General features: G+C 41.5%; 1 protein-coding gene across 14 annotated transcripts in view; it reads right to left on the reverse strand.

Moving 5' to 3' along the window:
• DST (dystonin) overlaps positions 1 to 27,239 on the reverse strand; it is a 497,869-nt gene that overhangs the window by 270,503 nt on the left and 200,127 nt on the right. For 12 of the 14 annotated variants that reach the window (XM_029242504.1, XM_029242501.1, XM_029242518.1 and 9 more), the window contains one exon: positions 4,367 to 4,428. In XM_029242504.1, coding sequence (XP_029098337.1) covers positions 4,367 to 4,428 — 62 coding nt within the window. Of the gene's footprint in view, positions 1 to 4,366; positions 4,429 to 11,335; positions 11,583 to 18,861; positions 18,886 to 27,239 lie in introns of those variants that run through there. The other 2 variants (XM_029242511.1, XM_029242510.1) reach the window with 2 other exon arrangements.

The following is a 27,239-nucleotide window of genomic DNA, read 5'->3' on the forward strand; positions in this document are numbered from 1 at the left end:
GGGATTAACTAGCAAATACCTGAAAGTATAAAGTGGAGAAAAGTAAACAGTCTAACAGCCAAGGGGAACCCGCTGGCATCTGCAAAACGTCCCAGTGCACCAAGGAGCCCAGGGCTGACCTGGGCCCCCAGCCAAGTCCTGCTCTCGCTATGTGGCTTCTGATGCAGCTAGACCAGGAGGGGCTGTGGCGGGTGCCCCCTCCCTTAAATCAGGGAAGCAAACTGGACAATTCGAAAGCTATCCTCCAAGCGCAAGTCCAAGTGAAGGTACAACCGAGGACCAGGAGTGTGCTGAGTCTTCACAGACACCTTTTCTGCGAGGGGAGTATGTGGGAGAAGAGGAAAACAGGCCTTTGGGCCCCCAAGATCAACCCACAGACCACAAGGGAGGGGTGTGTAGAGAGGGTGCGGCTCAAGTGACCCAGCAGGACTCCAAGGCAAAACGGCCAATCTATCTCCCCCACAGATTCTGACCCCCAAACCCTAGCTTTTTCTAAAACAGATGTACTAAGAGGCAAAGTACTTGAGGTAAAGAAGAGATTTGGATAAGGCAGGTAGCAGGGCACGAGAGGCACCCCACCCCTGCTTTACTATTTGGTTTGCAGCCATCCATATCAGCCCACTCTTCCACCAGCTCTCACTGGCTGAGTGCTGACAATCTGCCAAGCACCATACTTTATGCTTAGATGGACGATCTCATCAAATCCTCACACTAATCCACTATTTACAGATAAGGGCGAAAAAGGTTATGGTCACACCAATAATAAAGTGCAGAGCTGTCTACCTTCCATCTTTGCCTTACATCTCCCAGACTGACAACCTTGTAGGAGAGTCTTCTTTCAAAGACAAAATATACTATTTATCAAATGAAAAGGAAAATCCAGTGAAGAAGGTCTGTTGTGGAACTAAGCTCTCAATTACCTCACTGCCCAAAGGAGCAGAACTACTAACAACAGATCTCCTTGGAGCCACGACTTGGGTAAAATAATTACATAATATTAAACCACAATAAACACATAAAATAATCACTTAGAAAGGTCAAAATTTTTAAGAATTATTTCAAAAGATGGGGAGCACACTCTGGCCTGCGTCAGCAGTCCAGGCAGCTAATAAGCCCAGGGCAGAGTCTCCAGAACTTGGTCGCAGCATACAACTCCCGGGCTATGGAAGGCAGCACAGGGCACAAGGTAGGCATCCTTCCCCTCTTTTCCCCCTTTAACCTCCTCCACCCCTTCTTCTCTCTTTTCTCTTCTAACCCCCTTTCCCCCTCCCTTCCCCATTGTTTAAGGGGAAGGTCTCCAGTTAAAATGACAAAACAGAGTGACTACACACATAAAACTACTCGAATATTATCTAAATGATTTTATTCCCACTTTTTTTCTCTTTACCCATCAATTTTTCCTTCATTTTGCTGACTCGTTCTTCATGGTCACCCTTTCCCTTAACATTTATATAACATAATCTAATTTTATGAAAAACTCTTCAAATAACATACTTTCATTCGTTGCAAGGGAATAAGGTAAGGCAAGAAAGGTAAGAGATCTGCTTCTCTCCTGTCCCTGTTTCTCCCTGAATATGTTCAATATTTCAAGGGAAGAATATAAGAAGATCAACACAGAAGAAATATTTCTTTCTAATATAGAGATTTCTAATCTAAAATCCATTTACTTACTTTGCATTTCCTACTAATTGGGTTACAACCAAATGGCCCCCAACAGCGACAGTATCCAACATTCCTCTTATCATCATGTAGGTGAAACGTGGAAAAGATGACACGAAATCTGGCCTTTCTCTGGTCAACTCACAACACAAACCTGAAGAGCCTGGTGCCCCAAAACGTTTAGGGATATCTGATGAGTTTTCTTCACTTGAGGGTAATGCTCTAGCTTCCAGACATAAAAGAATAAATGTTAAAACAAACAAACAAACAAAAAAAACCTATGTTCTCACATATGTGAGTTTTGGGTCAGAAATTTCAGTGCACAATTTTTCAGTAAGAGTGAATTTTAAATTCTGCCCTACTTCAAGAAACAAGCTAATTTGATTGTAACCCTAATTAGTTAGACTGGCATCTATCTAATGGCTGTTGTACATAAAATACTTATTTTCCTATTTCTTACTGGGTTGCAGCAGAAGTAAGCCTAAAATCTTCTAGATGTGTCATTTTATCAAAAAAAGAGGTCACATACTCCAAGTAAATCAGGATTTGAACCCTTGCTGTCTGACTGTGCTGGCTTTGTGGGCCTAACCACTAAATTAAACCACCTTGGAGGGTTGTTGGAGGATTAAGTGATTTAAAACTTGCCATGGGCGTTACACATGGTGAGAACACTCTTGCCAGGCCCCATGATGCGCCCTAGGAGTGGATAATGCAGACTTGTCCTCAAAAAGCTCAACTAGTGTTTTGAATTTTGAGCAAAGGCAGCTTCCTTACATGCATTCATCCAATTTACACGCTGCTCGTAAGGTGAGTGGCCCAGCCCAACACGCCCAGTACCCAGTAGGTCCCCAAGGAACATCCGTCTTATACCAGTGCTGCGTTCCCACAGAAGTCATCCTCATCCTCATGGGTTTCTACCCTCCACTGCCAACACTGTGACTTACACTCCCAAAGACACGGGGAAGCCCTCTGTGTCCCCGACGTGCCACCCCCAGATGGCCACAGCCACAAAGACTGCCAGGCCAGGAACCACCAAAGGGGCATCTCTTCATCCAAAACCTCGCTCCCCCTGGACTCAGCTCAGAGATGGGGAAGTCCTGTCAGAGCCTTCAGCTTCAACGTTCCACAATGCAACCCTCACATCAGCCCACCTCTGCCCTAGCCTGTAGCAGAGTCCTGCTTACACGGAGTGCGTGGGACACAAAAGATTGGGGGAGGGCAGGTAAACTGCTGGTGTGATACCTTCCTCAGAATTCACAAGACACTGCCTCACGAGAGCATCATAAAGCAGAGGGTCTCCACCTTTTATCTCCAGCCAACACATCAGAGAATTAGTAACAGAAATCCCAGTAGTAACAGAAATCCTTACGGAAGTGAGTCTCAGTTGGGGGGTGAATGACATGGTCCCCCAGAAGGACGTAACAGATTCGGGAAAAGGATTCTGTCCATGGGTGATGAGAGAGAGGGGACTAAAACTTCTCTCAGGTAATCTGATATGCTCCCTGAAATAAGAATCGCTTTTAGAGAAGGTTATTAAATGCTATTACAGTACTGGCACCATCCCCCTAGGGTACATGATGGTTTGAATAGGATCTGCAGGATAGCTTAGGGATATAACCACATTAACATAATGTTTCTATGCGAGAAAACTCTTTCCAAGTCCCAAACAACAGATTTAAAATATTACCTTCTCTCCGACTTCAGGACTGTCCATAAAAGGGGAAGAAAGTGACTAAGAGTTAATTGTGAAATCCCATGGGCTCTTTAGCTGAGATTTATGGAGTTATATTGGGTCCCACCGATCCAATAATTCTACTGGAATTGGGACCCAATAACTCCATGAAATTGTATGCAAACGTTGCGCACATGTGTATTTTTTGGAAGAGCTTACATCAGATTCTCAAAGTGACCCATGGCACACAAATAAATATTAATTTAAGAACCACAACTATTAACTGCTTCACAGAGAAACATACACATAAGCACCAATCTCTGGGTCATACTAAATACAAGAGATAAACTGATTTGTCTAGACTTCTGTCTGTAATCCATCCTTTTTACCTTTTTTTTAAAGATTTTTTTTGATGTGGACCATTTTTAAAATCTTTTATTGAATTTGTTACAATATTGCTTCTGTTTTATGTTTTGGTTTTTTGGCCGCAAGGCATGTGGGATCTTAGCTCCCTGACCAGGAATTGAACCCGCCGCCCCCCGCAATGGAAGGCAAAGTCTCAACCACTGGATCACCAGGGTAGTCCCTTTTTTTTTTTTCTTTCTTTTTTTTTTTAAATAAACCATCCTTAGTCCCACCTAACTCTCTGCCATCTGCATAAATCTGATGCCAGAACTTGCTTGGAATCTTGAGAGGAAAAAACATTACTGAGAACTGCAGTTTTTCGATGCCCTAACACATAAATATTTACATATTTCTTAACCTGCTGAGATTTTTTAGAGTTCAATAATAAGAGGTTTTACTCATGTCACAGAAGACACTGCAATCACTGGGCACTCATCTACCACCCCCATCATGACCCACAGGCCATATACCAAATAATAACAGATGCCTGAAATGCATGTGAAATGCTCTAGAACTGAAATTTCCCACTTGATACGGAAAAGCTGTGCTTCACAGCCATACAACCAAGTACTGCACAATAAATTAAAACCTGCAAAACAATTCCAAGATGCAAAAGAAATATACACTGACCTTCATGAGATGCTGATTTATCCATTTTGTGAATGTTTTCTTCTGAACTTTGTCCCGTTCATCTGGAAGGGGGAAAAAGGATATAAAAGAAGGTTGGTAAAAATCTATGAATAGGAGACTTTCATTATCACTATGCAAATAAAGAAGAGTAAGGTGTTCAAAAAGTACTGTTTGGTGCACTTGAATTTTCTTGGTAAGTTTTGGCACCTTGACACTACCTGTGAGAAAGATTGGCCTCTTCCCAGTGTGGCGTTTGCCAGCACTGCCTTCCACACGCTCTGTTGCATCATCCCCACCGCTGCCACCACCAGGAAGTCCTCTCACCTCCACCGCCACCACCAGCCTCCACTGAGCCCCTGCATGAACTTCCCAAAGCACCTGACCACAGATTACATCCCAGCTGGTCTTCACGGCCACAAGAGGGAAGGGAGGCAGTGTCACTCCCATCTCACATAAGAGAAAACCAGGATGTCGAGAGGTCAAAGGACTTGTCGACGATTATTCAGGAAAGACTTAAAGCTGTGATAAAAGGCAGGACTGAATTCAGGTCCTCTGGCTGGAAGTGGACACTGGTTTAATCACGAACCATGCTGCTTTTCTCCTAGATTCCCTGTGTTGAACGATCTGGTAACAACAAAACGCCCCACTAGATCCTTGCCATAGTGATACTGTCCTGGTTACTAGACACGGTGCAGAGAAGGGTGAGGGGAGGTCTTATGATGTAGGAGGAAGAGCACTGGAACGTTCCGGTTCATCAAGTTATTATTTCAAAGACAATCCTAATCTCCAACATCTAGAGAGGATGCTGGAAGCCATACTCCCTCCCCGTCCTGCTCCCAGGCAGCAAGCCCCACTCTCCTGTGTCCTCCTCCCTCCTCTCTACATCTGGGGCCGGCTCTTCTTTCTCCCCGTGGTCCTCTTTCTTTTCCCACCCCTGGTCCATATCTCCATCCTTTCCCTAGGGGCAGATAGGCCTCGCTCTCTTCATCTCTTTCTCTTCTCATTCTTCATCCCTGAGCCCCATAAACTACTTTAAATGGAACGAAAGTTTCTTTGAAAATGCTATGATCCAGCAATCCCACTCCCGGGCATATGCCCGAAGAAAAGCATAATTCGAAAAGACATATGCACCCCAATGTTCATAGCAGCACTATTTACAATAGTCAAGACACGGAAACAACCTAAATGTCCATCAACAGAAGAATGCATAAAGAAAACATGGTACATATATATACAATGCAGTACTACTCGGCCATAAAAAAGAATGAAATGATGCCATTTGCAGCAACATGGATGGACCTAGAGATTATCATACTAAGTGAAGTAAGTCAGACAGAGAAAGACAAATACCATATGATATCACTCTTATGTGGAATCTAATTTTTTTAATATACAAATGAACTTATTTACAAAACAGAAACAGACTTACAGATCTTGAAAACAAACTTATGGTTACCAAAGGGGAAACATGGGTGGGGGGGTGATAAATCAGGAGCTTGGGATTAACACACACACATTACTATATAAAAGGCAGATAACCAGCAAGGACCTACTGCATAGCAAAGGGAACTCTACTCAATATTCTGTAATAACCTATGTGGGAAAAGAATCTGAGAAAAAATGAATATATGTATATGTATAACTGAATCACTTTGCTGTACACCTGAAACTAACACAATATTTTAAATCAACTATACTCCAATAAAATTTTTAAAAAAGAAGAAAAAAAGAAAATGCTTGTCCTATTCATGAAAAGTATTTACGTGCTTTACACTAATTTAAACATAAACAAAAATACTTAAATATGTCAACTGGGGAAAATATCTGTAAACTGAGACACAGATTACTAATATTAATACAAAATAAAAAAAGAATAAGATGAACATAATGTATAACTGGGCAAAAGCAGACAATGAAAATGATTAAAACTTTATGAAATGAAATTAATTTTAAAAATGAAAAAAAGTAAATGCCCACAGGTACTCAACCTCACTAACAAATAATAATATAGAATAAAAATAAGCTTTTTCACCTATCAAGGTGTCAAGATTTTATGAAAAAAAAATTCATGTTGACGAGGGCACAGGGAACAGATATATTTATATATATCTGTGGATATGCATATGCATATATATATATATATATATATATATATATATATATATATATATATATGGCTAGTGGAAATGTAATTTGTTTGAGATCTCCTAGACCTGCACTGTCAATACTGCAGCCCTTAGTCACAGATGTGGCTATTTAACTTCAAACCAAAATTAATCAAAATAAAATAAAATTAACAATTCAGTTCCTTGGTAACACCAGTCACAATTCAAGTGTGCACTAACTAACGCTGGACAGGGTACGGATACAGAACATTCCCACTCTCACAAAAATTTCTACTGGACAGTGCTGCTCTATGACAATTTGCCAATAAATATCAAAAGCCTTAAAAATATATTTAATTATATTTTATACCCTTTATAATAATAAAGGGTATTATTATATTTAATACCCTTTCCCAGTAAGTCCACTTCTAAAATTTATCTTAAAACTATCATCATGGTTGTGCACAAAATGTATCTATGAGAATATAAATCAGTGTTATTATTTCAAAATAAAAGTTTAGGAAAAAACATAAATGTTCAATGATTTTAAAAAATGGATGAATAAATTTTAGTAAAGCAATCCAAAGGTTTGTTCAGATTCGATTCTTTGCAAAGCTACCCAGTGATGGCATATTATTTAGAGCTCTCTTACCCTTTAATGCCAACATGAAAGGGCAGGGGAGGGACCCTGTAATTTCCCTTGTATTTCACAAGCATTTCTTCTCCAAAGTATCCCCTTGAAACCCTTCCCACTTCCCATCACCATCAGGGAGAACCCAAAAGGCACCTAAATAGGGCCTTGCATTTTGTACCGCCAGTAACACATTCCTTTTCAGTGCCCAAACCTCTAGTCTCATTCTGGACTTCACTTTGGGTATTAAAAATTGGAAAAGCTGACCAAGAAGACAGAAGTTTGCTAAATCTGTATATAAATGCTCAGAATTTACGCTGAAATTATTAAACTTGCCTGATCCCCAACATAAAATCCCCAGGCACTTTGCATATAACTACTCCGCCAAGACCAATTTTATCAATAATTGTTAACCAACATTATCATCCACAAAGTATTTATGAATTCCCCTGTTGGCCCCTCTGGGGCATGATCTCGACCTCAGTCATCTTTGTCTACCCACAGTAGATGCCATGATGCTTCTATGCACTCAACAAACAAATGCCCATGATGTGAATTAATTATGTTTCCCAAAGGACAATCCTACTCAGGATAACAAGGTATAATTCCTTATATACTTAGACACAGTGGTATATATTACTGTATCTCTTCAAGTAACAATGATGTCATAAATGTCTTTCAGACTTGCTATTCCTAAAGAGGTCAGAATGAACCTAAATAATTAGTACGTAAGGCAAGAACAAAGAAAGAGAAGCAATCTACTAGTCCCAGCTTCCCTCCCTCACTCATCCCAGCATCCATCAGATCCTTGGATGAGCCCAGTGCTGTGTAGCGCTGGGCCCCCTAGACTGGATAGATAGAGCACTGGCCCTTGTTCTCTGGAGCTGTCACCTAGAGAGGGTACCTGACAGGAAGGCAGTGTGACAAGCACGCCAGCTGAGCAAAGGATGTGGCACTCACCACGCAAGCAGTGCAAAGGAGAGAAAGGCCACCCATGTCCAGGGCAGGCAAGTGGGGCTGGAAGGAGGGCAAGGAGATTAATTAGCAAGACAGAAGCCAGCCCTGGTGCAGACTTCTCCATCAAAAAGAAACCCTCCACACCCTCTCCAGCATTTATTATTTGTAGACTTTTTGATGATGCCGTTCTGACTGGTGTGAGATGATACTTCACTGTAGTTTTGATTTGCATTTCCCTAATAATTAGGGAATTTAAACTGGTGCAGCCACTATGCAGAACAGCATGGAGGTTCCTTAAAAAACTAAAAATAGAGCTACCATATGATCGAGCAATCCCACTCCCGGACATATATCCAGAGAATACCATAACTGAAAAAGATACCTGCACCCCTATGTTCATAGCACCACTGTTTACAGTAGCCAACAATGGAAGCAACCTAAATGTCTATTGACAGATGAATGGATAAAGAAGATGTGATACACATATACAATGAATATTACTCAGCCATAAAAAAGAATGAAATAATGCCATTTGCAGCCACACGGATGGACCTAGAGATTATCATATTAAGTACAGTAAGTCAGACAGAGGACAAATATATACAGCTTATATGTGGAATCTAAAAACATGATACAAATGAACTTATTTACATAACAGACATAAACTCACAGACATAGAAAACAAACTTATGGTTACCAAAGGGGAAAGGTTGGGGGGTCGAGATAAACTAGGGATTTGGGAGTAACATATACACACTACTATATATAAAATAGATAAACAACAAGGACCTACTGTATCTCTACTCAATATTCTGTAATAACCTATGTAGGAAAGGATCTGAAAAAGAATAGATATAATATTGGGTTGGCCAAAAAGTTCGTTCAGGTTTTCCATAGGATGTTATGGAAAAACCCGAACAAACTTTTGGTCAACCCAATACATTTACAATGTAGTGTTGGTTTAAGGTGTACAGCACAGTGATTCAGTTTCTTTCAGGTGTGCAGCACAGTGATTCAGTTTTACATATAAAAAACTGTGTTGTGATTACCCAACACTGTAAATCAACTATAATTTGATAAAAATAAATTAATTTAAAAAAAGAAACCCTGATCTCATAATTTCAGATTGAAAGAGGCTTAGTTAGAACTCAAGTGTCGTGATTCCCCCCAGAATTGCTTCCACTACCCCAAGATCCTGCCACCGTTCCTTTCAAAAGGAAGTACTGAGCACACCCCAATCACAGACAGTGCTGGGGAGCCAGGCCCTCCTGACGGCTGTGGACTTTGGACGGACAAGCGAGTGCAAACAAGGGAACCTCCTCAACAAAGTCTAGGGCTCCTATCACATTTCGGCAGTGCTTTTCTAACCTCCAGCAAAGAAAACAGAGTGAGGGAAAAAAAAAAGAGTACTTCCTAGGTAATATTCACATTAATGCCATCCAATTAATAACCTAGGACCCTAATGTTAAATCGTCAAGTAAAAAACAAAATGTACTATTAAAAATTCTTGTTCAAGAATAGATAGCTTCCATATCAAGTTATGAAATATGAGATGAAAAGCATTCCTATAACTATCTACCAAAATTTTATTAATTTATTGAATCAGCGCATAATAATATGAACTGTAACAAATTTACTCTGTCCCATTAAATTTAACATATGATGTGTATTATACAAACTCCTCTTGGTACATAATGGTTAATAAAATATATTTATTTTAAAAAAAGAATGTATATATATGTATAACTGAATCACTCTGCTGTACAGCAGAAATTAACACAGTGTAAATCAACTATACTTCAATTAAAAAATAAATTTACAAAAATAAAATATATCTCTTTGAGTTGTGAAAAGCCATATGCATTGATATATTAATTGTAAAATTTATGATGGAAAAATTAGAAGCAATCTAATTATCTAATATTTGATGATTATTAAATTCTGATTTGTCCTTTAAATATATATATATATGTACATATATATATATTTACTTCTTTCTAAATTAATAAAAAACGGTCCTATATTTTAAGGAACACGAAGAATAGAACACACGTTCTTAAAAACTAATCTCTTAATGGTTAATTTTTTAGCCACGTGGTAGATCAAGAAAGCTGATTCAATCGAAGGATCAAATAATGAGAAACTCACTTAAATTATACAACCATAAAATGGCTTTTTTGATCACTGAGGTTTTGTTGTGGTTGTTGCTAGCAGCTTTTCAAAAGCACTGCTGAAAATGTAAGGTGGGAGCTAAACGTTTAGCAGGTTAATACTGAGGTAATACCTCGGGATTATGATCCACAGCTAAAGTACTGGCTAAGGTACAAAGACTAAAGTGAACTAAATAACACGTGATTCATAGATTCTGATACTGTTTTCTAACAGTAACAACCTAATCTTTTCTTTTAAACTTCAATAAACCTAGATGATTCCCCTTCAAGTACGCCAAGGGAGGTTCTTTAACACGTGAAGGTTCCCACGATGCTACAAGAATGAGGAAAGAGTTAATGTGGACATTAGGTGCTCAACTTTCTTCAGGAAAGCAACTTACAATCCAGGAATACTTTAAGCCTGGGGAGACTGTGATTTACCGCTTTCCATACACATTATTTCAAAAGGGAGTATTCCTGATGACACCATCTAATTTTCCAAGTCTCGTAATGGTTCTTTATTTCACTTCAGTGAGGGTTGCCTAACACTGAGATTTATATTTAGGGCGACGCTGCTAAGACAACAAAAAGGAAAAATCACTCCTGAGTTTTTAACTAATCCTACTGGTTTTACAGACTATCCATCTATTTTTCTGAATGAAGCTTTATAACATCCCTCTCTTGGAAAATTATTTCATTTAGAGAGTAGGTTTTAAGTGAAAATATACATGTAGGATCAACTCGTAAAGTACAACATGGCTGAACATTCTATAAGGACACAGAATACAAACAATAACAGAATTTGAAAAAAAACAAATAAAAAAGTACAAAAAGAGCACCAATTATTACAACTTACACTGACTGGTCTTCAGTAAAATCCAATCAAAGCTAAACCCACTTCATATCACACACAAAATAACTATTATTATTTCAACGCATATCCTATGCCCAACAACAGGGGGAAGTTCTGTCCAGGGAGCCTCAGGAGTTGTCACGGGAGCCTGTCCAGATTTCCAGAAGGTGCCCCACAGTCTGCTAAAGCCCCGCTGTGCGAACCCACTCAGGTCCTGCAACTTCCCTCTCCAATCCTGCGGCACGAAAGTGAGATAACGGGTAGGCTACTGACCCATGCAGCACATCTGCCCCACCAGCCTCGCGTTCCAGTCGCCATCATCTTTCAGGACCTGCCCCATCCTTGCGCGGGAAATCGGTCCAGCAGCTCCCTAAACTTTCCATACCAAAGCTCATGTGTCAGAGTCCTGGTAAGTTTCTGGGTAGAAAGGAAAACACTGACTAGACACTCCCACTCACAAGCTGACAACCAGTCCACTCCCCCTTTTAAACAAACATGAGCAAAGCCAGCCAGCCTCCGCCACTATTTTGCAGGGGACGCAGACAACACTTACTAAAAAGAAACTAAATCATCTCTTTCTCCTTTGACGCTTAAAGCTGTTCAAATGAAATCCCTTAAAAAGAGAGTTTTGATTGCCTAACTTTTTTGCAACGAGGTAAACCAATCGGATGTTAGATTTCACTGCTGCACCAGCTCATCACATTCCCTCCTCTAACACCCCAGGCAGGATTCCCCTGGGATAAAAAAAAACAAAACAACAACCAGCTCAACTAGTTTCACTCATCCCTGATATGTGTGCTATGAAGGTGGTTTAGGAAGCCCAACTTTATAGGCTAGACACACCTCCTTCAGGGGAAACACCACTATCAGGTATTTCTTTCTGCACCTTCACACATTTCCACATGAATCTCACAACGATTCTTTGACCTGGATGGTACATCTTCATTTTAAAGATGTAACAAACAAGGTTTGGGGAGATGAAGAAACTAGCCTGAGATTTCACAGCCTAAGTGGGATCTGAAATCTGATTCTAAAACCCACTTCTCTTCTATGTCATCAAATAACAGAACTTTTCTATGTCATCAAATAACAGAGCCCCCAATCTAATAATGTAGGAAAAACAAGGAGTCTCCAGCTTATAAGGACTTCACTTTCGAGCATGAAGAAAAATGTCAGGAAATGAGAATCCTTGCTCTAAAGAAGCACCAGACCAAGTGTCCCCAGCACAACTGTTTGCCTGAGACTTTACACAAACAGACCTGCCCGAACAGAAACTGTACAAACAGTAACTCCACAAACAACAAACAGGAAATGATCACTACTTATTTCTGGCAACAGGGAATCAGCCAATTTGATCATGCCGAGGGAAGAGACAATGCCATATTAACAGTGGCTTTGAATGTGCTTTGAAACATTCAAGTATGATTTCTAACTCTACTCTAAATAGACTGTAAATGACAATTATATCAACTTCTGCAAAAGTTTAAAGTATCCTTCACTTTCTCTCCCTTTCCAATTGTCTGTTTCAGAGCCTTGACCTCCACTACCAAAAAGCCTAAGCCTACCTATCTCCCTGAAAGAGGGTAATAATAATAGCAAACACTCACGGAGCGCTTGCTATGTGCCAGGTACTGTTTTCACCTACACACATGTAACACAGACGGCATGGCATCCTCACACAACCATAATAGGATCACGCCACTCACAGAAGGACCCGAGGCACTTGAAGCTTAAACATTTGCCTGGGGGCTTCCCTGGTGGCGCAGTGGTTGAGAGTCCACCTGCCGATGCATGGGACACGGGTTCGTGCCCAGGTCCGGGAGGATCCCACATGCCGCAGAGCGGCAGGGCCCGTGAGCCATGGCTGCTGAGCCTGCGCGTCCGGAGCCTGTGCTCCGCACCAAAAAACATTTGCCTGGGATCACAGAGCTACTAAGTGCAGGGGGTGGGGAGAAGATGCAGTTTGCAAAAGCATGTTCAATATTATAATTTCATACTCGGAAAACAAAGTACTAACTTTTAAAAAATAAGTTAACAAAAAGGAAAACCTGAGGCTTGGCCAAATCTTCAGTAGTTGGGGATACACAAAAGATGTAATTCACACTCTGCACGTCAGTGATTGTAGAGAGTGGAGGAAGGTACTCAGGATGGTTCCCAAGGAGGTCAGAATTTAGGATAAGGACAAGACTTCTGCATTTATTAATAAAGGTCAGGTGTGAATTTTAGAAGAAGACTGGGAAACACTTGGCAAAAGGTTCTATCTAAGAAAAGAGAGAGAGAAAAAGAAGAAAGGAAGGAAGGAACAGAAGGATGGAAGGAGGAAGGGAGGAAGGGAAAGGAGGGAGGGAAAAGAAAAGATGAAGTGGTAGAGTTTTGTGGGAAAAAAAGATGGAAGGAAAAGGAAAAAGGGGATCTAGGCAATTTCCCCGCTATTGCTGGGAAATAGCTCTGTAATACAATACAGTGAAAACAACAGGGGAAAAGCTGTAAGATTTCTTTCATTACAGAAGAAGGAAAACTGGCTGGAAGAAATAGTTGGGATCAGTGAGAAGACTAGCTCCTGAAAACTGAAAGACAATGTCCAGCTGTGACCAGGGAGCTGGGTGAGAGGGGGTCAGACCTGCTGCCATCATCACCCCTCAGGCCCACCGTGAGCCTCACCCCTCATCACCTGGGGCGCCTTGGCCTCATCCCAGTAACAACAGCCCTGCCCACCTGACAGGACTTTCACCCACAGTGGTCTCGGCCAACATCACTGGGACAGGAGGTTGGAGGTGCAATGGATAAGAGATGGGAGTCCCTGCTCCTGTTTTGGTTGAAAACGCTTCCCAAATATTCCCACAGAAGCATCATGTTCCCATGAGCACAGAGGTACAGCTGATGTCCATTTCCGGTTCACCCATTGGTCTGTGGGACCACGGACGTAGAGGAAGAAACTGAACATCTCTGAGGCATAGCCACGCCCACCCCTACTCTATTTTGTTAAAAGCAAGACTCTTTTCAGGACAATTCCACTAAAATTATGCCATTGATCTATCCATCATTTTATAAAAGTCTGCAAAACATCAAGAATGAAAGTATACCAGTGTTATTTCCCAGTAATTCTTTAGCTTAGTCACGACTCCAAAGTCCCATATATCAATACTTCAAGCCTATAGCCACTCTCCCAATAAGAAGGCCTGTTCCAGATCTGCTGTCTTTACTTCTGGCCACAGCAGACCTCGGGCTTTTGCATGATGCAAAGACACACTTTAACACTTTGATGGAGAGAGGTTCTCTTCTCTCATTCTCAAGGTTCAATTCTTCTTAGCTTAAACAGAATTTTTTCTCTTCTACAAGAAATGACAGCACCAAAAACTCTAGGGCTGTCCTTTTCTCGTTACTGGTTTTATCAATTTAAATTCCCCATGCTGATGATTTTCTTAGCATTTGTTTTTTATAACTATTATTTGTTAAGATCTGAATCTAAATGAAATTGACATTATTTTCTACCATCATCCCTCCTTGATCAGAGCATGATCAACCTACCGCTTCTGTGCTAGATCTAAGCACGGTTAAAAACCACATTTAAAAAGGAGTTATTTGCATATCTAAATGATAATCTTCATAGAAAAGCTCTTTACATTTTCAGAAATCCTTAAACCTTCTGCCAAGGAAATGAAGGCAGCTTAAAAAGGAGATGGAACTGACAATACATCTCAGAAACACAGTACAATAAAATCTTCAGATTTATGCTCCCTGGCAGTACATGCGGAAATTACACAATATTAGAAATGAGAATAAGAAAAAATTTTAAAGAAAAAATTTTTAATTCTAAATAAACCATTTAAAAGAAAGTATAGAAAATTATGTTTTATAAATAGTTGGGTAGGAAGAGTGTTTCAAAACAAGTTACAGGGCTTCCCTGGTGGCGCAGTGGTTGTCTGCCTGCCGATGCAGGGGACACGGGTTCGTGCCCAGGTCCGGGAAGATCCACATGCCGCAGAGTGGCTGGGCCCGTCTGCTGAGCCTGCGCGTCTGGAGCCTGTGCTCCGCAATGGGAGAGGACACAATAGTGAGAGGCCCGCGTACCGCAAAAAAAAAAAAAAAAAAAACAAGTTACAAAACCCAAAAGAAACTAGACATATAATGGCTGACAAATTTGACAAAGCAGATGCTATAAATGAAGTTTAAAAAAAAAACATGAGCAACAAAAAAATATATGCTACATATATAATACACACCAAGAATATCCAAAATAGATGAATAAGTCCTATTAATATTCAGTAAGAAAAAAAGGCAGCCCCTCCCCAACTACACAATTCAAAGGAATGAAAAAGATTCACGGAAAGGCTCCCCCAGCCTTCCAATCAGGAAATGCACGTGAAGCAAATGATTTCATACTGGCAAAAATTTTATAAGAATGACAATAACTAATGCAGAGACAGGCAGCCCCATGTGTAAAATGGCAAAAAAAATTTTGAGGGCAATTTGTCAGGATCCACTACAAATTAAAATGCATACAACTTTCTGTATGAACAATTCTACCTGTAGTAAAACTAAAGAAATACTTGCATATATATGATCAGCACACAAGAATGTTTACTGTAGCAAAATATATGAAGCCACTTAAATGTCAGTCAATAGGAAGCTAGATGAATGAATTATATATACTTCACCTACCTTCTAGAATATTAATAAGGGAAAACTTGTACATAGTGACATAAAAAGATTCCAAGATACACAGTTAAGTGGAAAAAATGCAAAATAATAAATACACATAAAAGAGACACAACAAATTGAGAAAGCCATTTCATCGTAAGAGTGGAAGCTAAAAGAGGAGGGGGTTGGGGTCATAAATTTCACATTTCATTCTGCATATTTCTAGACGGAGTGTTTCAATCTTCTACAAGGGAGATGTATCGGTGTACTACTATTAACAATAACTGTGAGCAAAAAAGTGTTTCAAGTTATTTTATTCATTTAGGTATTCAATACTCCGGTAGACTCTCTACGGAAGATACAGGGAAAAGACAGACAGCCGGAGCACCCCCAACTCAGATCCGAAGATGGAGAGAAACACCTCAGCTGTGGGTAGGCTTGTTCTTAGGCTGCTGGGGGCAGAAGGGAGAAGAGGAGGGAGGGGAATGGAGAAGGGGGGAGAGAGAAGAGAGGGGGGAGGAAGAAGAGAGGGGAGGGACAGGGAGAAGGGGGAGGGGCGGGGAGGGGAGGAGGTGGGAAAAGGGGAGGAGTCAGAGGCCGGGAGAAGAACAGCAGGGGCAGCTGGTGACACCTCTTCAGAGGATGGCTGTCCAGGTTGGGATACTAAAGGATGAGTCTTTAGAGAGTCTCTGAAAGAAGGATCAGTAACTGAGAAAATACTCAGAAATTACCCTGCTTGGAGGGCATCCTCGAAGTTTAACTGCCATGGAGCAAAATGCAGTCTGGTTTTGTGCTGATAGTCAGGAATCCAGAAATAGCAGAGGGGTAGAATGTGATAAGTAAGCTAAGGCATAGATGATGGAGAACAATAGACCCCATAAATCCTTCCCACAAACACCCTTTTGTGTATCTGCTGCCCCATCCCCATCAATGATCAGATCACATGCTCCGCTCTCAGGACAGCGGCTGCGGACCAACAGAATCGGATCAACAGTACCAGGTGCTAATGGGTTCTGCTCTGAAGAAGAATTTACTGGTATCTGTTCTCAAGATTGTCCAAGAATTGAACATAAAACTCCTAGTATCTGCTTTTTATCTTTCTCCCACCTGAGAATAAAGAACCTTCCAGTTACAGCTACACTGTTGGAAGGTAAGTGCTGTCTTCGAGCTGACTGCTGCCGTTCTGAGTCACTGTGCAGGACAGAAAGTCTCTGCAGTTCTCTGTCTGTGTTACACTAACTTCCCAAGTCCATGAAAATATAGGGTGACTCACACGCACAACACTTTCCCTCCTGTAACAGCCTGGCCAGACACAGAGTGAGTCAGCAGCAGGGATAAGAAGGTGGAGATCACCAAAGACAAGACTCTGAAGCCCTGGGGAAACCTTCAACCTAGGCTTGTTTCACACTGAGACTGCCTCCTGCCCAAGGTTTTTTTTTTTCTTTTTTTCTTTCCATACTGATTTTTTATTTATTTTTTCATCTAAATGGAAAGAAAAGTCAGGATTTTAAGGTCTGTAGAAATGGACAAACTTTTCCAGGCCTCTGAAACACTTGAAGATACAATTAAAAAGAAAAGCTTCCTTATTCTCTTGTCTGCATAAGTTATGGCAGTAACTCAACTTAAAACAGAGCAGGGCTGCTGGTTAAAACAGAATTAATGTTAGTCTAATTACACCCTCATTTTTTGGGGGGGCTGTTTTTTAATTTTTTTTTAACATCTTTACTGGAGTATAATTTTTTTACAATGGTGTGTTAGTTTCTGCTGTATAACAAAGTGAATCAGCTACATGTACACATATATCCCCATATCCCCTCCCTCTTGTGCCTCCCTCCCTTGCTTTATTTAAATGTAGTTTACAGCTCGTGGGGACACGTGCCTTAGTTACAGGATCACCAAGCATGCCCTGGTAGGCTTTAGGAGCCACACACCAGGTGACCCAACCCACCCCAGAAAGGCTCTGCCACCACCCCATCACCACCACCACACCCCTCCCAGGAGCACTGATGAGCAAAAGGAGAGGCAGGCAGATGACTAAATGTCTGGGGTGCCAGGAGAGTTCTCCCTCGGCCTTACTTCCTCTTGCACAGAGAAGACCTTCAAACCTGAGTTAGCCAGGGCTGCATTCTCCCAACCAGAGCTCACCTAGAACATCACAGATGACACAGACGGACATAAAATAGCTCTGACTGAAGTCAGAGGAGCAAAGAGCTTCTCACCAAGTTACCCACTAGAGTATCACCTTGGGTTGATCATTTCCATGCCTCTGCTTTCTGCAGAACTCTTGCTTTGTCCACTAGCTTTTTTCCTTGAAAACCAAAGGCAAATTTTGAAGAAGTGGATCCTCAGAGATCCTTCCAAGCATTTTTAAATACTCTACGTACCTTTATTATCTACTGTTAGAATAGTGGTCCCAAACTTTCCACTTCCTTGACCCCTCCACCCATCTTTAATGAGAAAGCAATGTGTCTATCCTAGTCCCTAAAAAGCAGAAGAAAATATAAGAAGCTAGTCAGTGCACACTTTTATTAATGATATACAACGAAAGTCAGGGCTCCAAGGGAAAAGAGGAGAAACTGAATGATCACGTGCCAATGGCGATGGATGCTCACAAGGAAGTTTTGCTAATAGCTGATTCTGTGTGGGAAAACAGGCACCCTGAGGTGGTGCTGATAAGAGACCCCACTGGTATGATCTTTGGGAATTTGGCAACAGTGATAAAGGAGCCTTTAGAATGTTCATAATATTCTTGCATTCTGACATAGATGGAAAATGACTGATATTTATACAGCACTTCCTGTGCCAGGCCCTGCCCCAAGCATTTGATATCTTCACCGTGGAGGTCTATTATTACTCCACCACCTTCACAGGGGAGGAAACTAAGGCACGGGACATTATTTGGTCAAGGTCAAAAAGGAATACAGTAAGGCAAGAAAGGTAAGGGACCTGCTTCTCTCCTGTCCCTGTTTCTCCCTGAGTATGTTCAATATTTCAAGTGAGAATATAAGAAAATCAATAGAGAAGAAATATTCCTAATATATAAGATTTTTAATCTAAAATTTATATACTTGGGCTTCCCTGGTGGCGCAGTGGTTGAGAGTCCGCCTCCAATGCAGGGGACACGGGTTCGTGCCCCGGGCCGGGAAGATCCCACATACCGTGGAGTGGCTGGGCCCGTGAGCCATGGCCGCTGAGCCTGCACGTCCAGAGCCTGTGCTCCGCAACAGGAGAGGCCACAACAGTGAGAGGCCCGCATACTGCAAAAAAAATTTTTTTTAAATAAAATAAAATAAAATTTATATACTTATATTTCCTACTAATTGGATTAGTAGAGAATCTGGGATCAAGCCCCACAATCTATACTCTTAATCCGTGATGACACCCTGCTTTTAGAATACAGTCTATAGAAAATCCAAAATTCAGACTACGTTTTACATAAGGAAATATTCATCTCAACGCTAAATATACCTGAAACTAACACAACATTGTAAATCAACTACACTTCAATAAAAAATAAATTTAAAAAAAAGAATACATTCTTTCTTCTATGCCATGCTCTCTTGTTTATTATGTGTGGCTCTACAAATTTCTGGCCATATAAGTTTTAGATAATTACAAATTCTTTGCCTCATTTGTAAATTGAGGGTAACAATAAAAAGCTGCTAATGACCAAAAAAACCACTAAATATAATTCTTGCTTGATAAATACTCAAAATGTATAAAGGTATTTAATTATTACCTATTAATAGAAAAATATGAAATAATCTCAATATCCAAGGACAGAAAAGTGAGCAACTCAGTTATGGCATGGCCACAAAATGATTGTGCTTTCATTAAATAAACAATGCACCGTTTCCAGGACATGGAATATACCAATTACAACATCACTATTTTCTTTCCATTTTTCTTCAAGGAATATACATTATTTTTTACAACTGGAAGGAAGAGTTGTGTAGCAGGCATTATTGTGAGAGTTTTGCTTTGAGAACCTCTCAATTTGCACAATACTTTTAAAAAATATCTTATACCTTCCCTTCCTGGCTCCTCCTGGTGTCACCTTAAACACGTGTGGCTGACACTGAAACGCCAGACTCAGGCAGACACTTAAAATGCTGGGGAGTTTTTCCATTTAAAGCTACTGGGTTCCCCCAGAAAGTAGAGCACCACCACGTGGCTCATTAGCCAGAAATCAACTGAGCATTCAGTCCCTCTGCCTGGCTGCTGAAATGAAATTTGTAAACTCAAATTTATTTCAATAATGAAGTTCTTTCAAGGTCCCTAAGGTCAGAAGTGTGACTCAGCGATCTGCTCCAGCCCAAACCTATTCCTTAAAAGAATGGAGAGATGACTAGAGAAATTATGTTAGTTTAAACTTTGGGCATCACCTGACATTTAGAGACTAAAACACTCAAAGCAAACCACTAAAAATATACAAACTCAGTCTCCATTTTTTTGTATGCAAATCTCTGTAACTACTTAAATTCATAATGGCTTGAACTACATCTCCCATGAAGCTTAGGTTTCCAGGCACCTAAAGATCATATTAAACCTCTTCCTGGGGCCCGCACTATTTCCAAACCTACTCTTTTTTTTTTAATGAGCCAGGCTTCTTCAGAAGGTAGCGTTCCATGCATTCAACAAGCATCTCTTGAGAACCCAGAGTAGAGGAACAAAATTTGCCAACCCAACATGTCTCTTTGGCCTGTGGATTCTTTGCAGCTGAAAACAATCAAGGCCCAAACAAGACTCAGGAAGAAACTTTGACCTTCCCCCTAACTGTCTGAAGAATTCAGATAGATGGACTGTTCCCAGAACAGAGGAATCTCCAGAGTTATCTGCAAAGAATATGGGTTACGTGTGGTCAGGAGAACAGGGCCTAGAGGTCAGAGTCCACTCTGTGTCCCATTGCCTCTGCCTGGCCCAGCAAACATTTATCAAACCTTTGCCTTTCCATCTTCATGGGAATTGCCTTCCTCCCCTCTGAAGTCCCAAACCACTACCCCCAACATCCTCTTCTGTCTTTAGCTGAAGATGGTATTTAAGGGGAGGACTTCAGCCACACAGGCAAGTTTTCTCTTGGGTCTCTCCCATGTACACGTTATTAAAATTTTGTTTGATTTTCTCCTGTTAATCTCCTATCAACTTAATTCTTAGACCAGCCAGACCTAGAAGAGCAGAGGAATATTTCTTCTTCCCCAATACCACGAGGTGTCAGGCAAGTACTAGGCACTGGTGCTACAAAATGGGAAGAGTCCCACACCTGCCACGGTCCAGCGGGAAAGAGGTCCAGAACCAAGACTTCGCAAAACTGCCTGACAAGTGCTATGACAGAATTATGCAAAAGGACCTTAGCCTGATTTCATTTCATTTCTTAAATCGAGGTTTAACTAACAAAATAAAACAGGTAAACACTAAGTGTTCAGTTCAGAGAGTTTTGACAGTTGTTTGCATCCTATGCCCGGCACCCAAAACAAGAGAGAAAACAGTTCCACCCCCTTGTGCCCCTTTGCAGTCTATCCCCACACCCCTCCCATAGGCAACAGGATTTTTATCACCGTAGTTTCTCATGTTCTAAAATTTCACATAAATAGAACCTATTTGATTCTAGCTTTTTAAGATTAATCCGTGTTGCTGCGTGTATCCATGATTTGGTCCCTGTGATGGCTGACAGGCATTTCACCATATGGACCTGCCAGTTTGCTTATTCACTCACCTGCTGATGGAGGCTGGGCACTTTCCAACAGTATCGTAGCAACTTGTGCTACTACAATTAAGGTTGAGTTTCTTCTGTTTTGGTTCATCTCTTTGATTTACATTTGTATGTGTTTTTAATGTAGGGGGCAAGGAGGCAGACAGTGTTACGGTTGGAACCAATAGGGTTCGCACAGAAGATAGATCAGGGAGAAGGCAAAATCCTGAGAGAATTAAAGGTGTGATGTTAGGCGTGGATTAAGTACAGGATGCGTGTAAAAGAGTCCTGGACGACTGGGCAGGACAGAGGCCTATAAAGACAGGACAAACTAAGGAGCTGGGACTCTATGAGTAAGGCATCAAGAACAGTGGACAGAACTTCAATTTTCCTTACAACCTTGGAGAGGTGGTTTCAAAGCACACCTATTTTGAAGGCAGAAAGACCTGGCCTCAAATCCCTCTCTTGCTACTAACTCTGTGGGCTGAGGCAAGTTAGTAAAACTCCCTAAGATTTATTTTCTTCATCTGTAAAATGGAGAAAATGCCACCCATTTCAAAGACCTGTAAAGAGGCTAAAAAGAAATCATGAAAGCCACACAGCTAAAAGAACACTTAGCATAAAATGGGAGCCCCTCCTAGTGCTGTGGGATGGATTTAAATGCACTCACCTCAAACAGGGCTGGAATCTAACCAACAGCACCATCAGAAGCACCCTGGAGAGCCTCTGCTAATCTCACACCGCTTCAGAAACTGCAGATTTACCTCTAGTAACCAATTTTTGAACCTATTTTTGAATTAAGTTAACCAATTTTCTCTGGAGAAGATTTTTAAGAAGATACAAAAAGAGTGAGCGCAAGTGAACAGAATGAAGTTTGGAGTAGCAATAGGACATGAATCAGGGCTACATATTCAACTCGACCCTGATCACAGGTTACTATTGCCATGAAAAACAAGTCTGATTATCCAGGAACAGTGCAACAGCAAAGTCACTTAAATGCCCACAGCTCCAAAATGCATCAAAGAACACAGTAATGCTTCTTAAAACAGAACTTTTTGTTTAAACGAACCATTTCAGAAATGCACTTCTACTGATAATGAAATTTTCAATTACAAAAGAAATAAAACTTTCTGTACCTTTTAGCAATAGGAATGAAAAATAAATGAAAGTATTAAATCGTGATACATGCCCTCTAAGTGAAAATATTATAATTTTTATAAAGTGAAACTTTTTCAAAGAAATTAACTCAACAGAAGAAATATAAAGCTTATTTGTAGATGCTGACCTTTTAAAAAGTATAAATAACCTGACGTTCATAATAAAGGCAGATTTTTGTCTGACTTCATAAAATTTTTTTTCTTTCTTTTTATTGATAGTTTTTTTTCTTGAGGTATAGTTGATGTACAGTATTAAACAAGTTACAGGTGTACAAAATAGTGATTTACAATTTTTAAAGGTTATACTCCAGTTATAGTTATTGTAAAATATTGGCAATATTCCCTGTGCTGTACAATATATCCTTGTAACTTATTTATTTTATACATAGTTGTTTGTACCTCTTCATCCCCTACACCTCTCTGGCCCCTCCCCCCTTCCCTCTTCCACCACTAGTTTGTTCTCTATATCCATACAGTTTTTAAATTCTATTTCTGCAGATGGGGTCTGTAGGACTCATTCTTTCTGGAGTCTGCGCTCTTTGCTGAGAGGTCTAGACTTACTTTACTCTAGCACATCATCCACCACAGGGCCTGAAGAGTAATGTGCTCAACTGACTCTGAACATAGGCCATCTCCTCTATCCTCCCCTGAGCCTCATGAATATTTATTAGCTAAATATATGTGAAATCTGAGATGGCTTAATTACAGTAACTGAGGATACAGTCCTTGAGAAGATCCAAGAGCTATGTAAACATGGCCACCAAAATCAAAACGTCACATATTTTAGATCTGGAGTCACACAAACCAACTGCCAAAAAATACCTCGGAGGCATAAATATTTTAGTGTGATAAAAGAAATGACTTCGGAGTCCTAAGATAAATTTCTGAAACCTAAAAATACTTCAGTCAAAACTGCATATGGTAAAAGTATTTAAATTGAGATGTATGTTCTTTATTTTATAAGTCCTGAATAACTTCAGCTAGTTACAACTTATTCAGAGATTGGGTCCTTTGCAGAATCCAAAAGGTATCAGATAGAAAATAGGATTATAAAGTAAATATGATCGGATTGTCCTTTCTAGTTCACTAATTTCTGGTAATACCAACCAATGCCTATTTTTTTTCAGCTACAAAGTGTGCCCCAGAACTACAGAAAATACCCCAAAAAGCATGAAATATATAAGAAGTGGAAAGGACTTAAGGAGCTTATGATACAGAAATATTGTGGCATATGACATAAGTATGTAAAATATAGCTCTTGCCATCAAGGCATTTCATATCTACAGAGGAAATAAAACAGAAAACAGGATACTTGACACAGAATGAGAAGCCTACTGACCACAAGTAGGAAGGGGAACCAGGGCGGGGTGGCCAGCGTCACCCTGAGCACTTGTGAAGACTTGTGGGCACTGGAGCAGCGACCCTCTGGGTAGAAAGACCACCAGCAGAAGTCGCCCCGGGACAAAAAGACGTGAGCTGGGAATGAGCATGAGTGAGGCCACACTGCACCCTACACTTCCTGGCAAAAAAATGAAGCCCTAATAGACGAGAGCGATTTATCCAACTCCACCCACCTGGCCACCGGGCCTTGAACCCTGTTTCTGGATCACCAAACCCCATATTCTCGCTTAAACTACCAGCAAAGAAACTGACTTAGAGGATGCCAAGTTTAAGAAGACTGAAATTTTAATGAATGCTGGAGAGGGTGTGGAGAAAAGGGAATCCTCTTACACTGTTAGTGGGAATGTAAACTGGTGCAGCCACTCTGGAGAACAGTATGCAGGTTCCTTAAAAAACTAAAAATAGAGCTACCATATGATCCAGCAATCCCACTGCTGGGCATGTACCGGAAAAAACTATAATTCAAGCCCTATGTAGCAGCACTATTTACAATAGCCAAGACATGGAAGCAACCTAAATGTCCACCTACAGATGAATGGATAAAGAAGGTGTGGTACATATATACAATAGAATACAACTCAACCATAAAGAAGAATAAAATAATCCCATTTGAGGCAACATGGATGGACCTAGAGATTATCATACTATGCAAAGTAAGTCAGAAAGAGAAAGACAAATACCATATGATATCACTTATATGTGGAATCTAAAATAAGACACATATAGACATATCTATAAAACAGAAACAGACTCACAGACATAAAGAACAGACTTGTGTTTGCCAAGGGGGAGGGTAGGTGGGAAAGAGAAGGATTGGGAGCTTGATTTGGACATTTTTTTTGGGGGGGGGGGCATGCCATTCAGCTTGCAGGATCTCAGTTCCCTGACCAGAGACTGAACTCGGGGCCACAGCAGTGAAAGTGCCAAGTCCTAACCACTGGACCGCCAGGGAAATGGGGAGCATGATATTAGCAGATGCAAACTATTATGTATAGAGTGGATAAACAACAAGATCCTACTGTATAGCACAGGGAACTATATTCAATATCCTGTGTTAAAGCATAATGGAAAAGAATGTGGAAAAGAATATATGTATGTATAACTGAGCCACTTTGCTGTACAGCAGAAATTAACACATTGTAAATCAACTATACTGCAATACATTTTTTTAAAAAAGAACAGTGAAATTTCCACACACCTTAAAATCAAGTGTCGAGGGGTGCTGGGAAGATGGCGGAAGAGTGAGACGCGGAGATCACCTTCCTCCCCACAGATACACCAGAAATACATCTACACGTGGAACAACTCCTACAGAACACCTACTGAATGCCGGCAGAAGACCTCAGACCTCCCAAAAGGCAAGAAACTCCCCACGTACCTGGGTAGGGCAAAAGAAAAAAAAGAAAAAACAGAGACAAAAGAATAGGGACGGCACCTGCACCACTGGGAGGGAGCTGTGAAGGAGGAAAGGTTTCCACACACTAGGAAGCCCCTTCGCGGGCGGAGACTGCGGGAGGCGGAGGGGGGAGCTTCGGCGCCGCAGAGGAGAGCACAGCAACATGGGTGCGGAGGGCAAAGCGGGGAGATTCCCGCACAGAGGATCGGTGCCAACCGGCACTCACCAGCCCGAGGCTTGTCTGCTCACCCGCCGGGGCGGGCAGGGCTGCGAGCTGAGGCTCGGGCTTCGGTCCGAGCGCAGGGAGAGGACTGGAGTTGGCGGCTTAAACACAGCCTGAAGGGGTTAGTGCACCACGGCTAGCCGGGAGGGAGTCCGGGGAAAAGTCTGGAGCTGCCGAAGAGGCAAGAGACTTTTTCTTCCCTCTTTGTTTCCTGGTGCGCGAGGAGAGGGGTTTAAGAGTGCTGCTTAAAGGAACTCCAGAGACGGGCGCGAGCCGCGGCTAAAAGCGTGAACCCCAGAGACGGGCGCGAGCCGCGGCTAAAAGCACGAACCCCAAGACGGGCGCGAGCCGTGGCTAAAAGCGCGGACCCCAGGGACGGGCGCGAGCCGCGGCTAAAACCGCGGATCCCAGAGACGGGCGCGAGCCGCGGCTAAAAGCGCGGACCCCAGAGACGGGCAGGAGACGCTAAGGCTGCTGCTGCCGCCACCAAGGGGCCTGTGTGCGAGCACAGGTCACTATCCACACCCCTCTTCCGCGGAGCCTGTGCAGCCCGCCACTGCCAAGTTCCCGGGATCCAGGGACAAGTTCCCCGGAAGAACGCACGGCGAGCCTCAGGCTGGTGCAACGTCACGCTGGCCTCTGCCACCGCAGGCTCGCCCCGCACGCCGTACCCCTCCCTCCCCCCGGCCTGAGTGCGCCACAGCCCCCGAATCAGCCGCTCCTTTAACCCCTGTCCTGTCTGAGCAAAAAACAGACGCCCTCTAGCGACCTACACGCAGAGGCAGGGCCGAATCCAAAGCTGAGCCCCTGTGAGCTGTGAGAACAAAGAAGAGAAAGGGAAATCTCTCCCAGCAGCCTCAGAAACAGCGGATTACAGCTCCACAATCAACTTGATGTACCCTGCATCTGTGAAATACAGGAATAGACAACGAATCACCCCAAATTGAGGAGGTGGACTTCGAGAGCAAGATCTATGATTTTTTCCCCTTTTCCTCTTTTTGTGAATGTGTATGTGTATGCTTCTGTGTGAGATATTGTCTGTATAGCTTTGCTTCCACCATTTGTCCTAGTGTTCTATCCGTCCATTGTTGTTTTTAATTTTTTTCTTATTAATTTTAATTTTAATAACTTTATTATACTTTACCTTTTCTTTCTTTCTTTCTTTCTTTCTTTCTTTCTTTCTTTCTTTCCTTCTTTCCTTCCTTCCTTCCTTGTTCCTTCCCTCCTTTAGACAATGAATCATCCCAAATTGAGGAGGTGGACTTTGAGAGCAAGATTTATGATTTTTTCCCCTTTACATCTTTTGGTGAGGGTGTATATGTGTGCTTCTGTGTGAGATATTGTCTGTACAGCTTTGCTTCCACCATTTGTCCTAAGGTTCTATCCGTCCCTTTTTTTTTCTAAATAATTATTTTTTAATTCAATAACTTTATTATACTTTATTTTATTTTACTGTATCTTCTTTCTTTCTGTCTTTTTTCCTTCCTTCTCTCCTTCCTTCCTTCCTCCCTCCCTCCTTTCTTTCCTTCTTTCCTTCTTTTCTTTCTTCCTTCCTTCCTTCCTTCCTCCCTCCCTCCTTTCTTTCCTTCTTTCCTTTTCTTTCTTCCTTCCTTCCTTCCTTCCCTCCTTTCTTTCTTCCTACTTCTACTAATTCTCTCTACTTTTTCTCC

This window comes from Monodon monoceros, unplaced genomic scaffold (genome assembly GCF_005190385.1).
Source record: "Monodon monoceros isolate NGI ecotype Baffin Bay Population unplaced genomic scaffold, NGI_Narwhal_1 Super_Scaffold_3, whole genome shotgun sequence".
In the NCBI taxonomy this organism is placed as follows: domain Eukaryota; kingdom Metazoa; phylum Chordata; class Mammalia; order Artiodactyla; family Monodontidae; genus Monodon; species Monodon monoceros.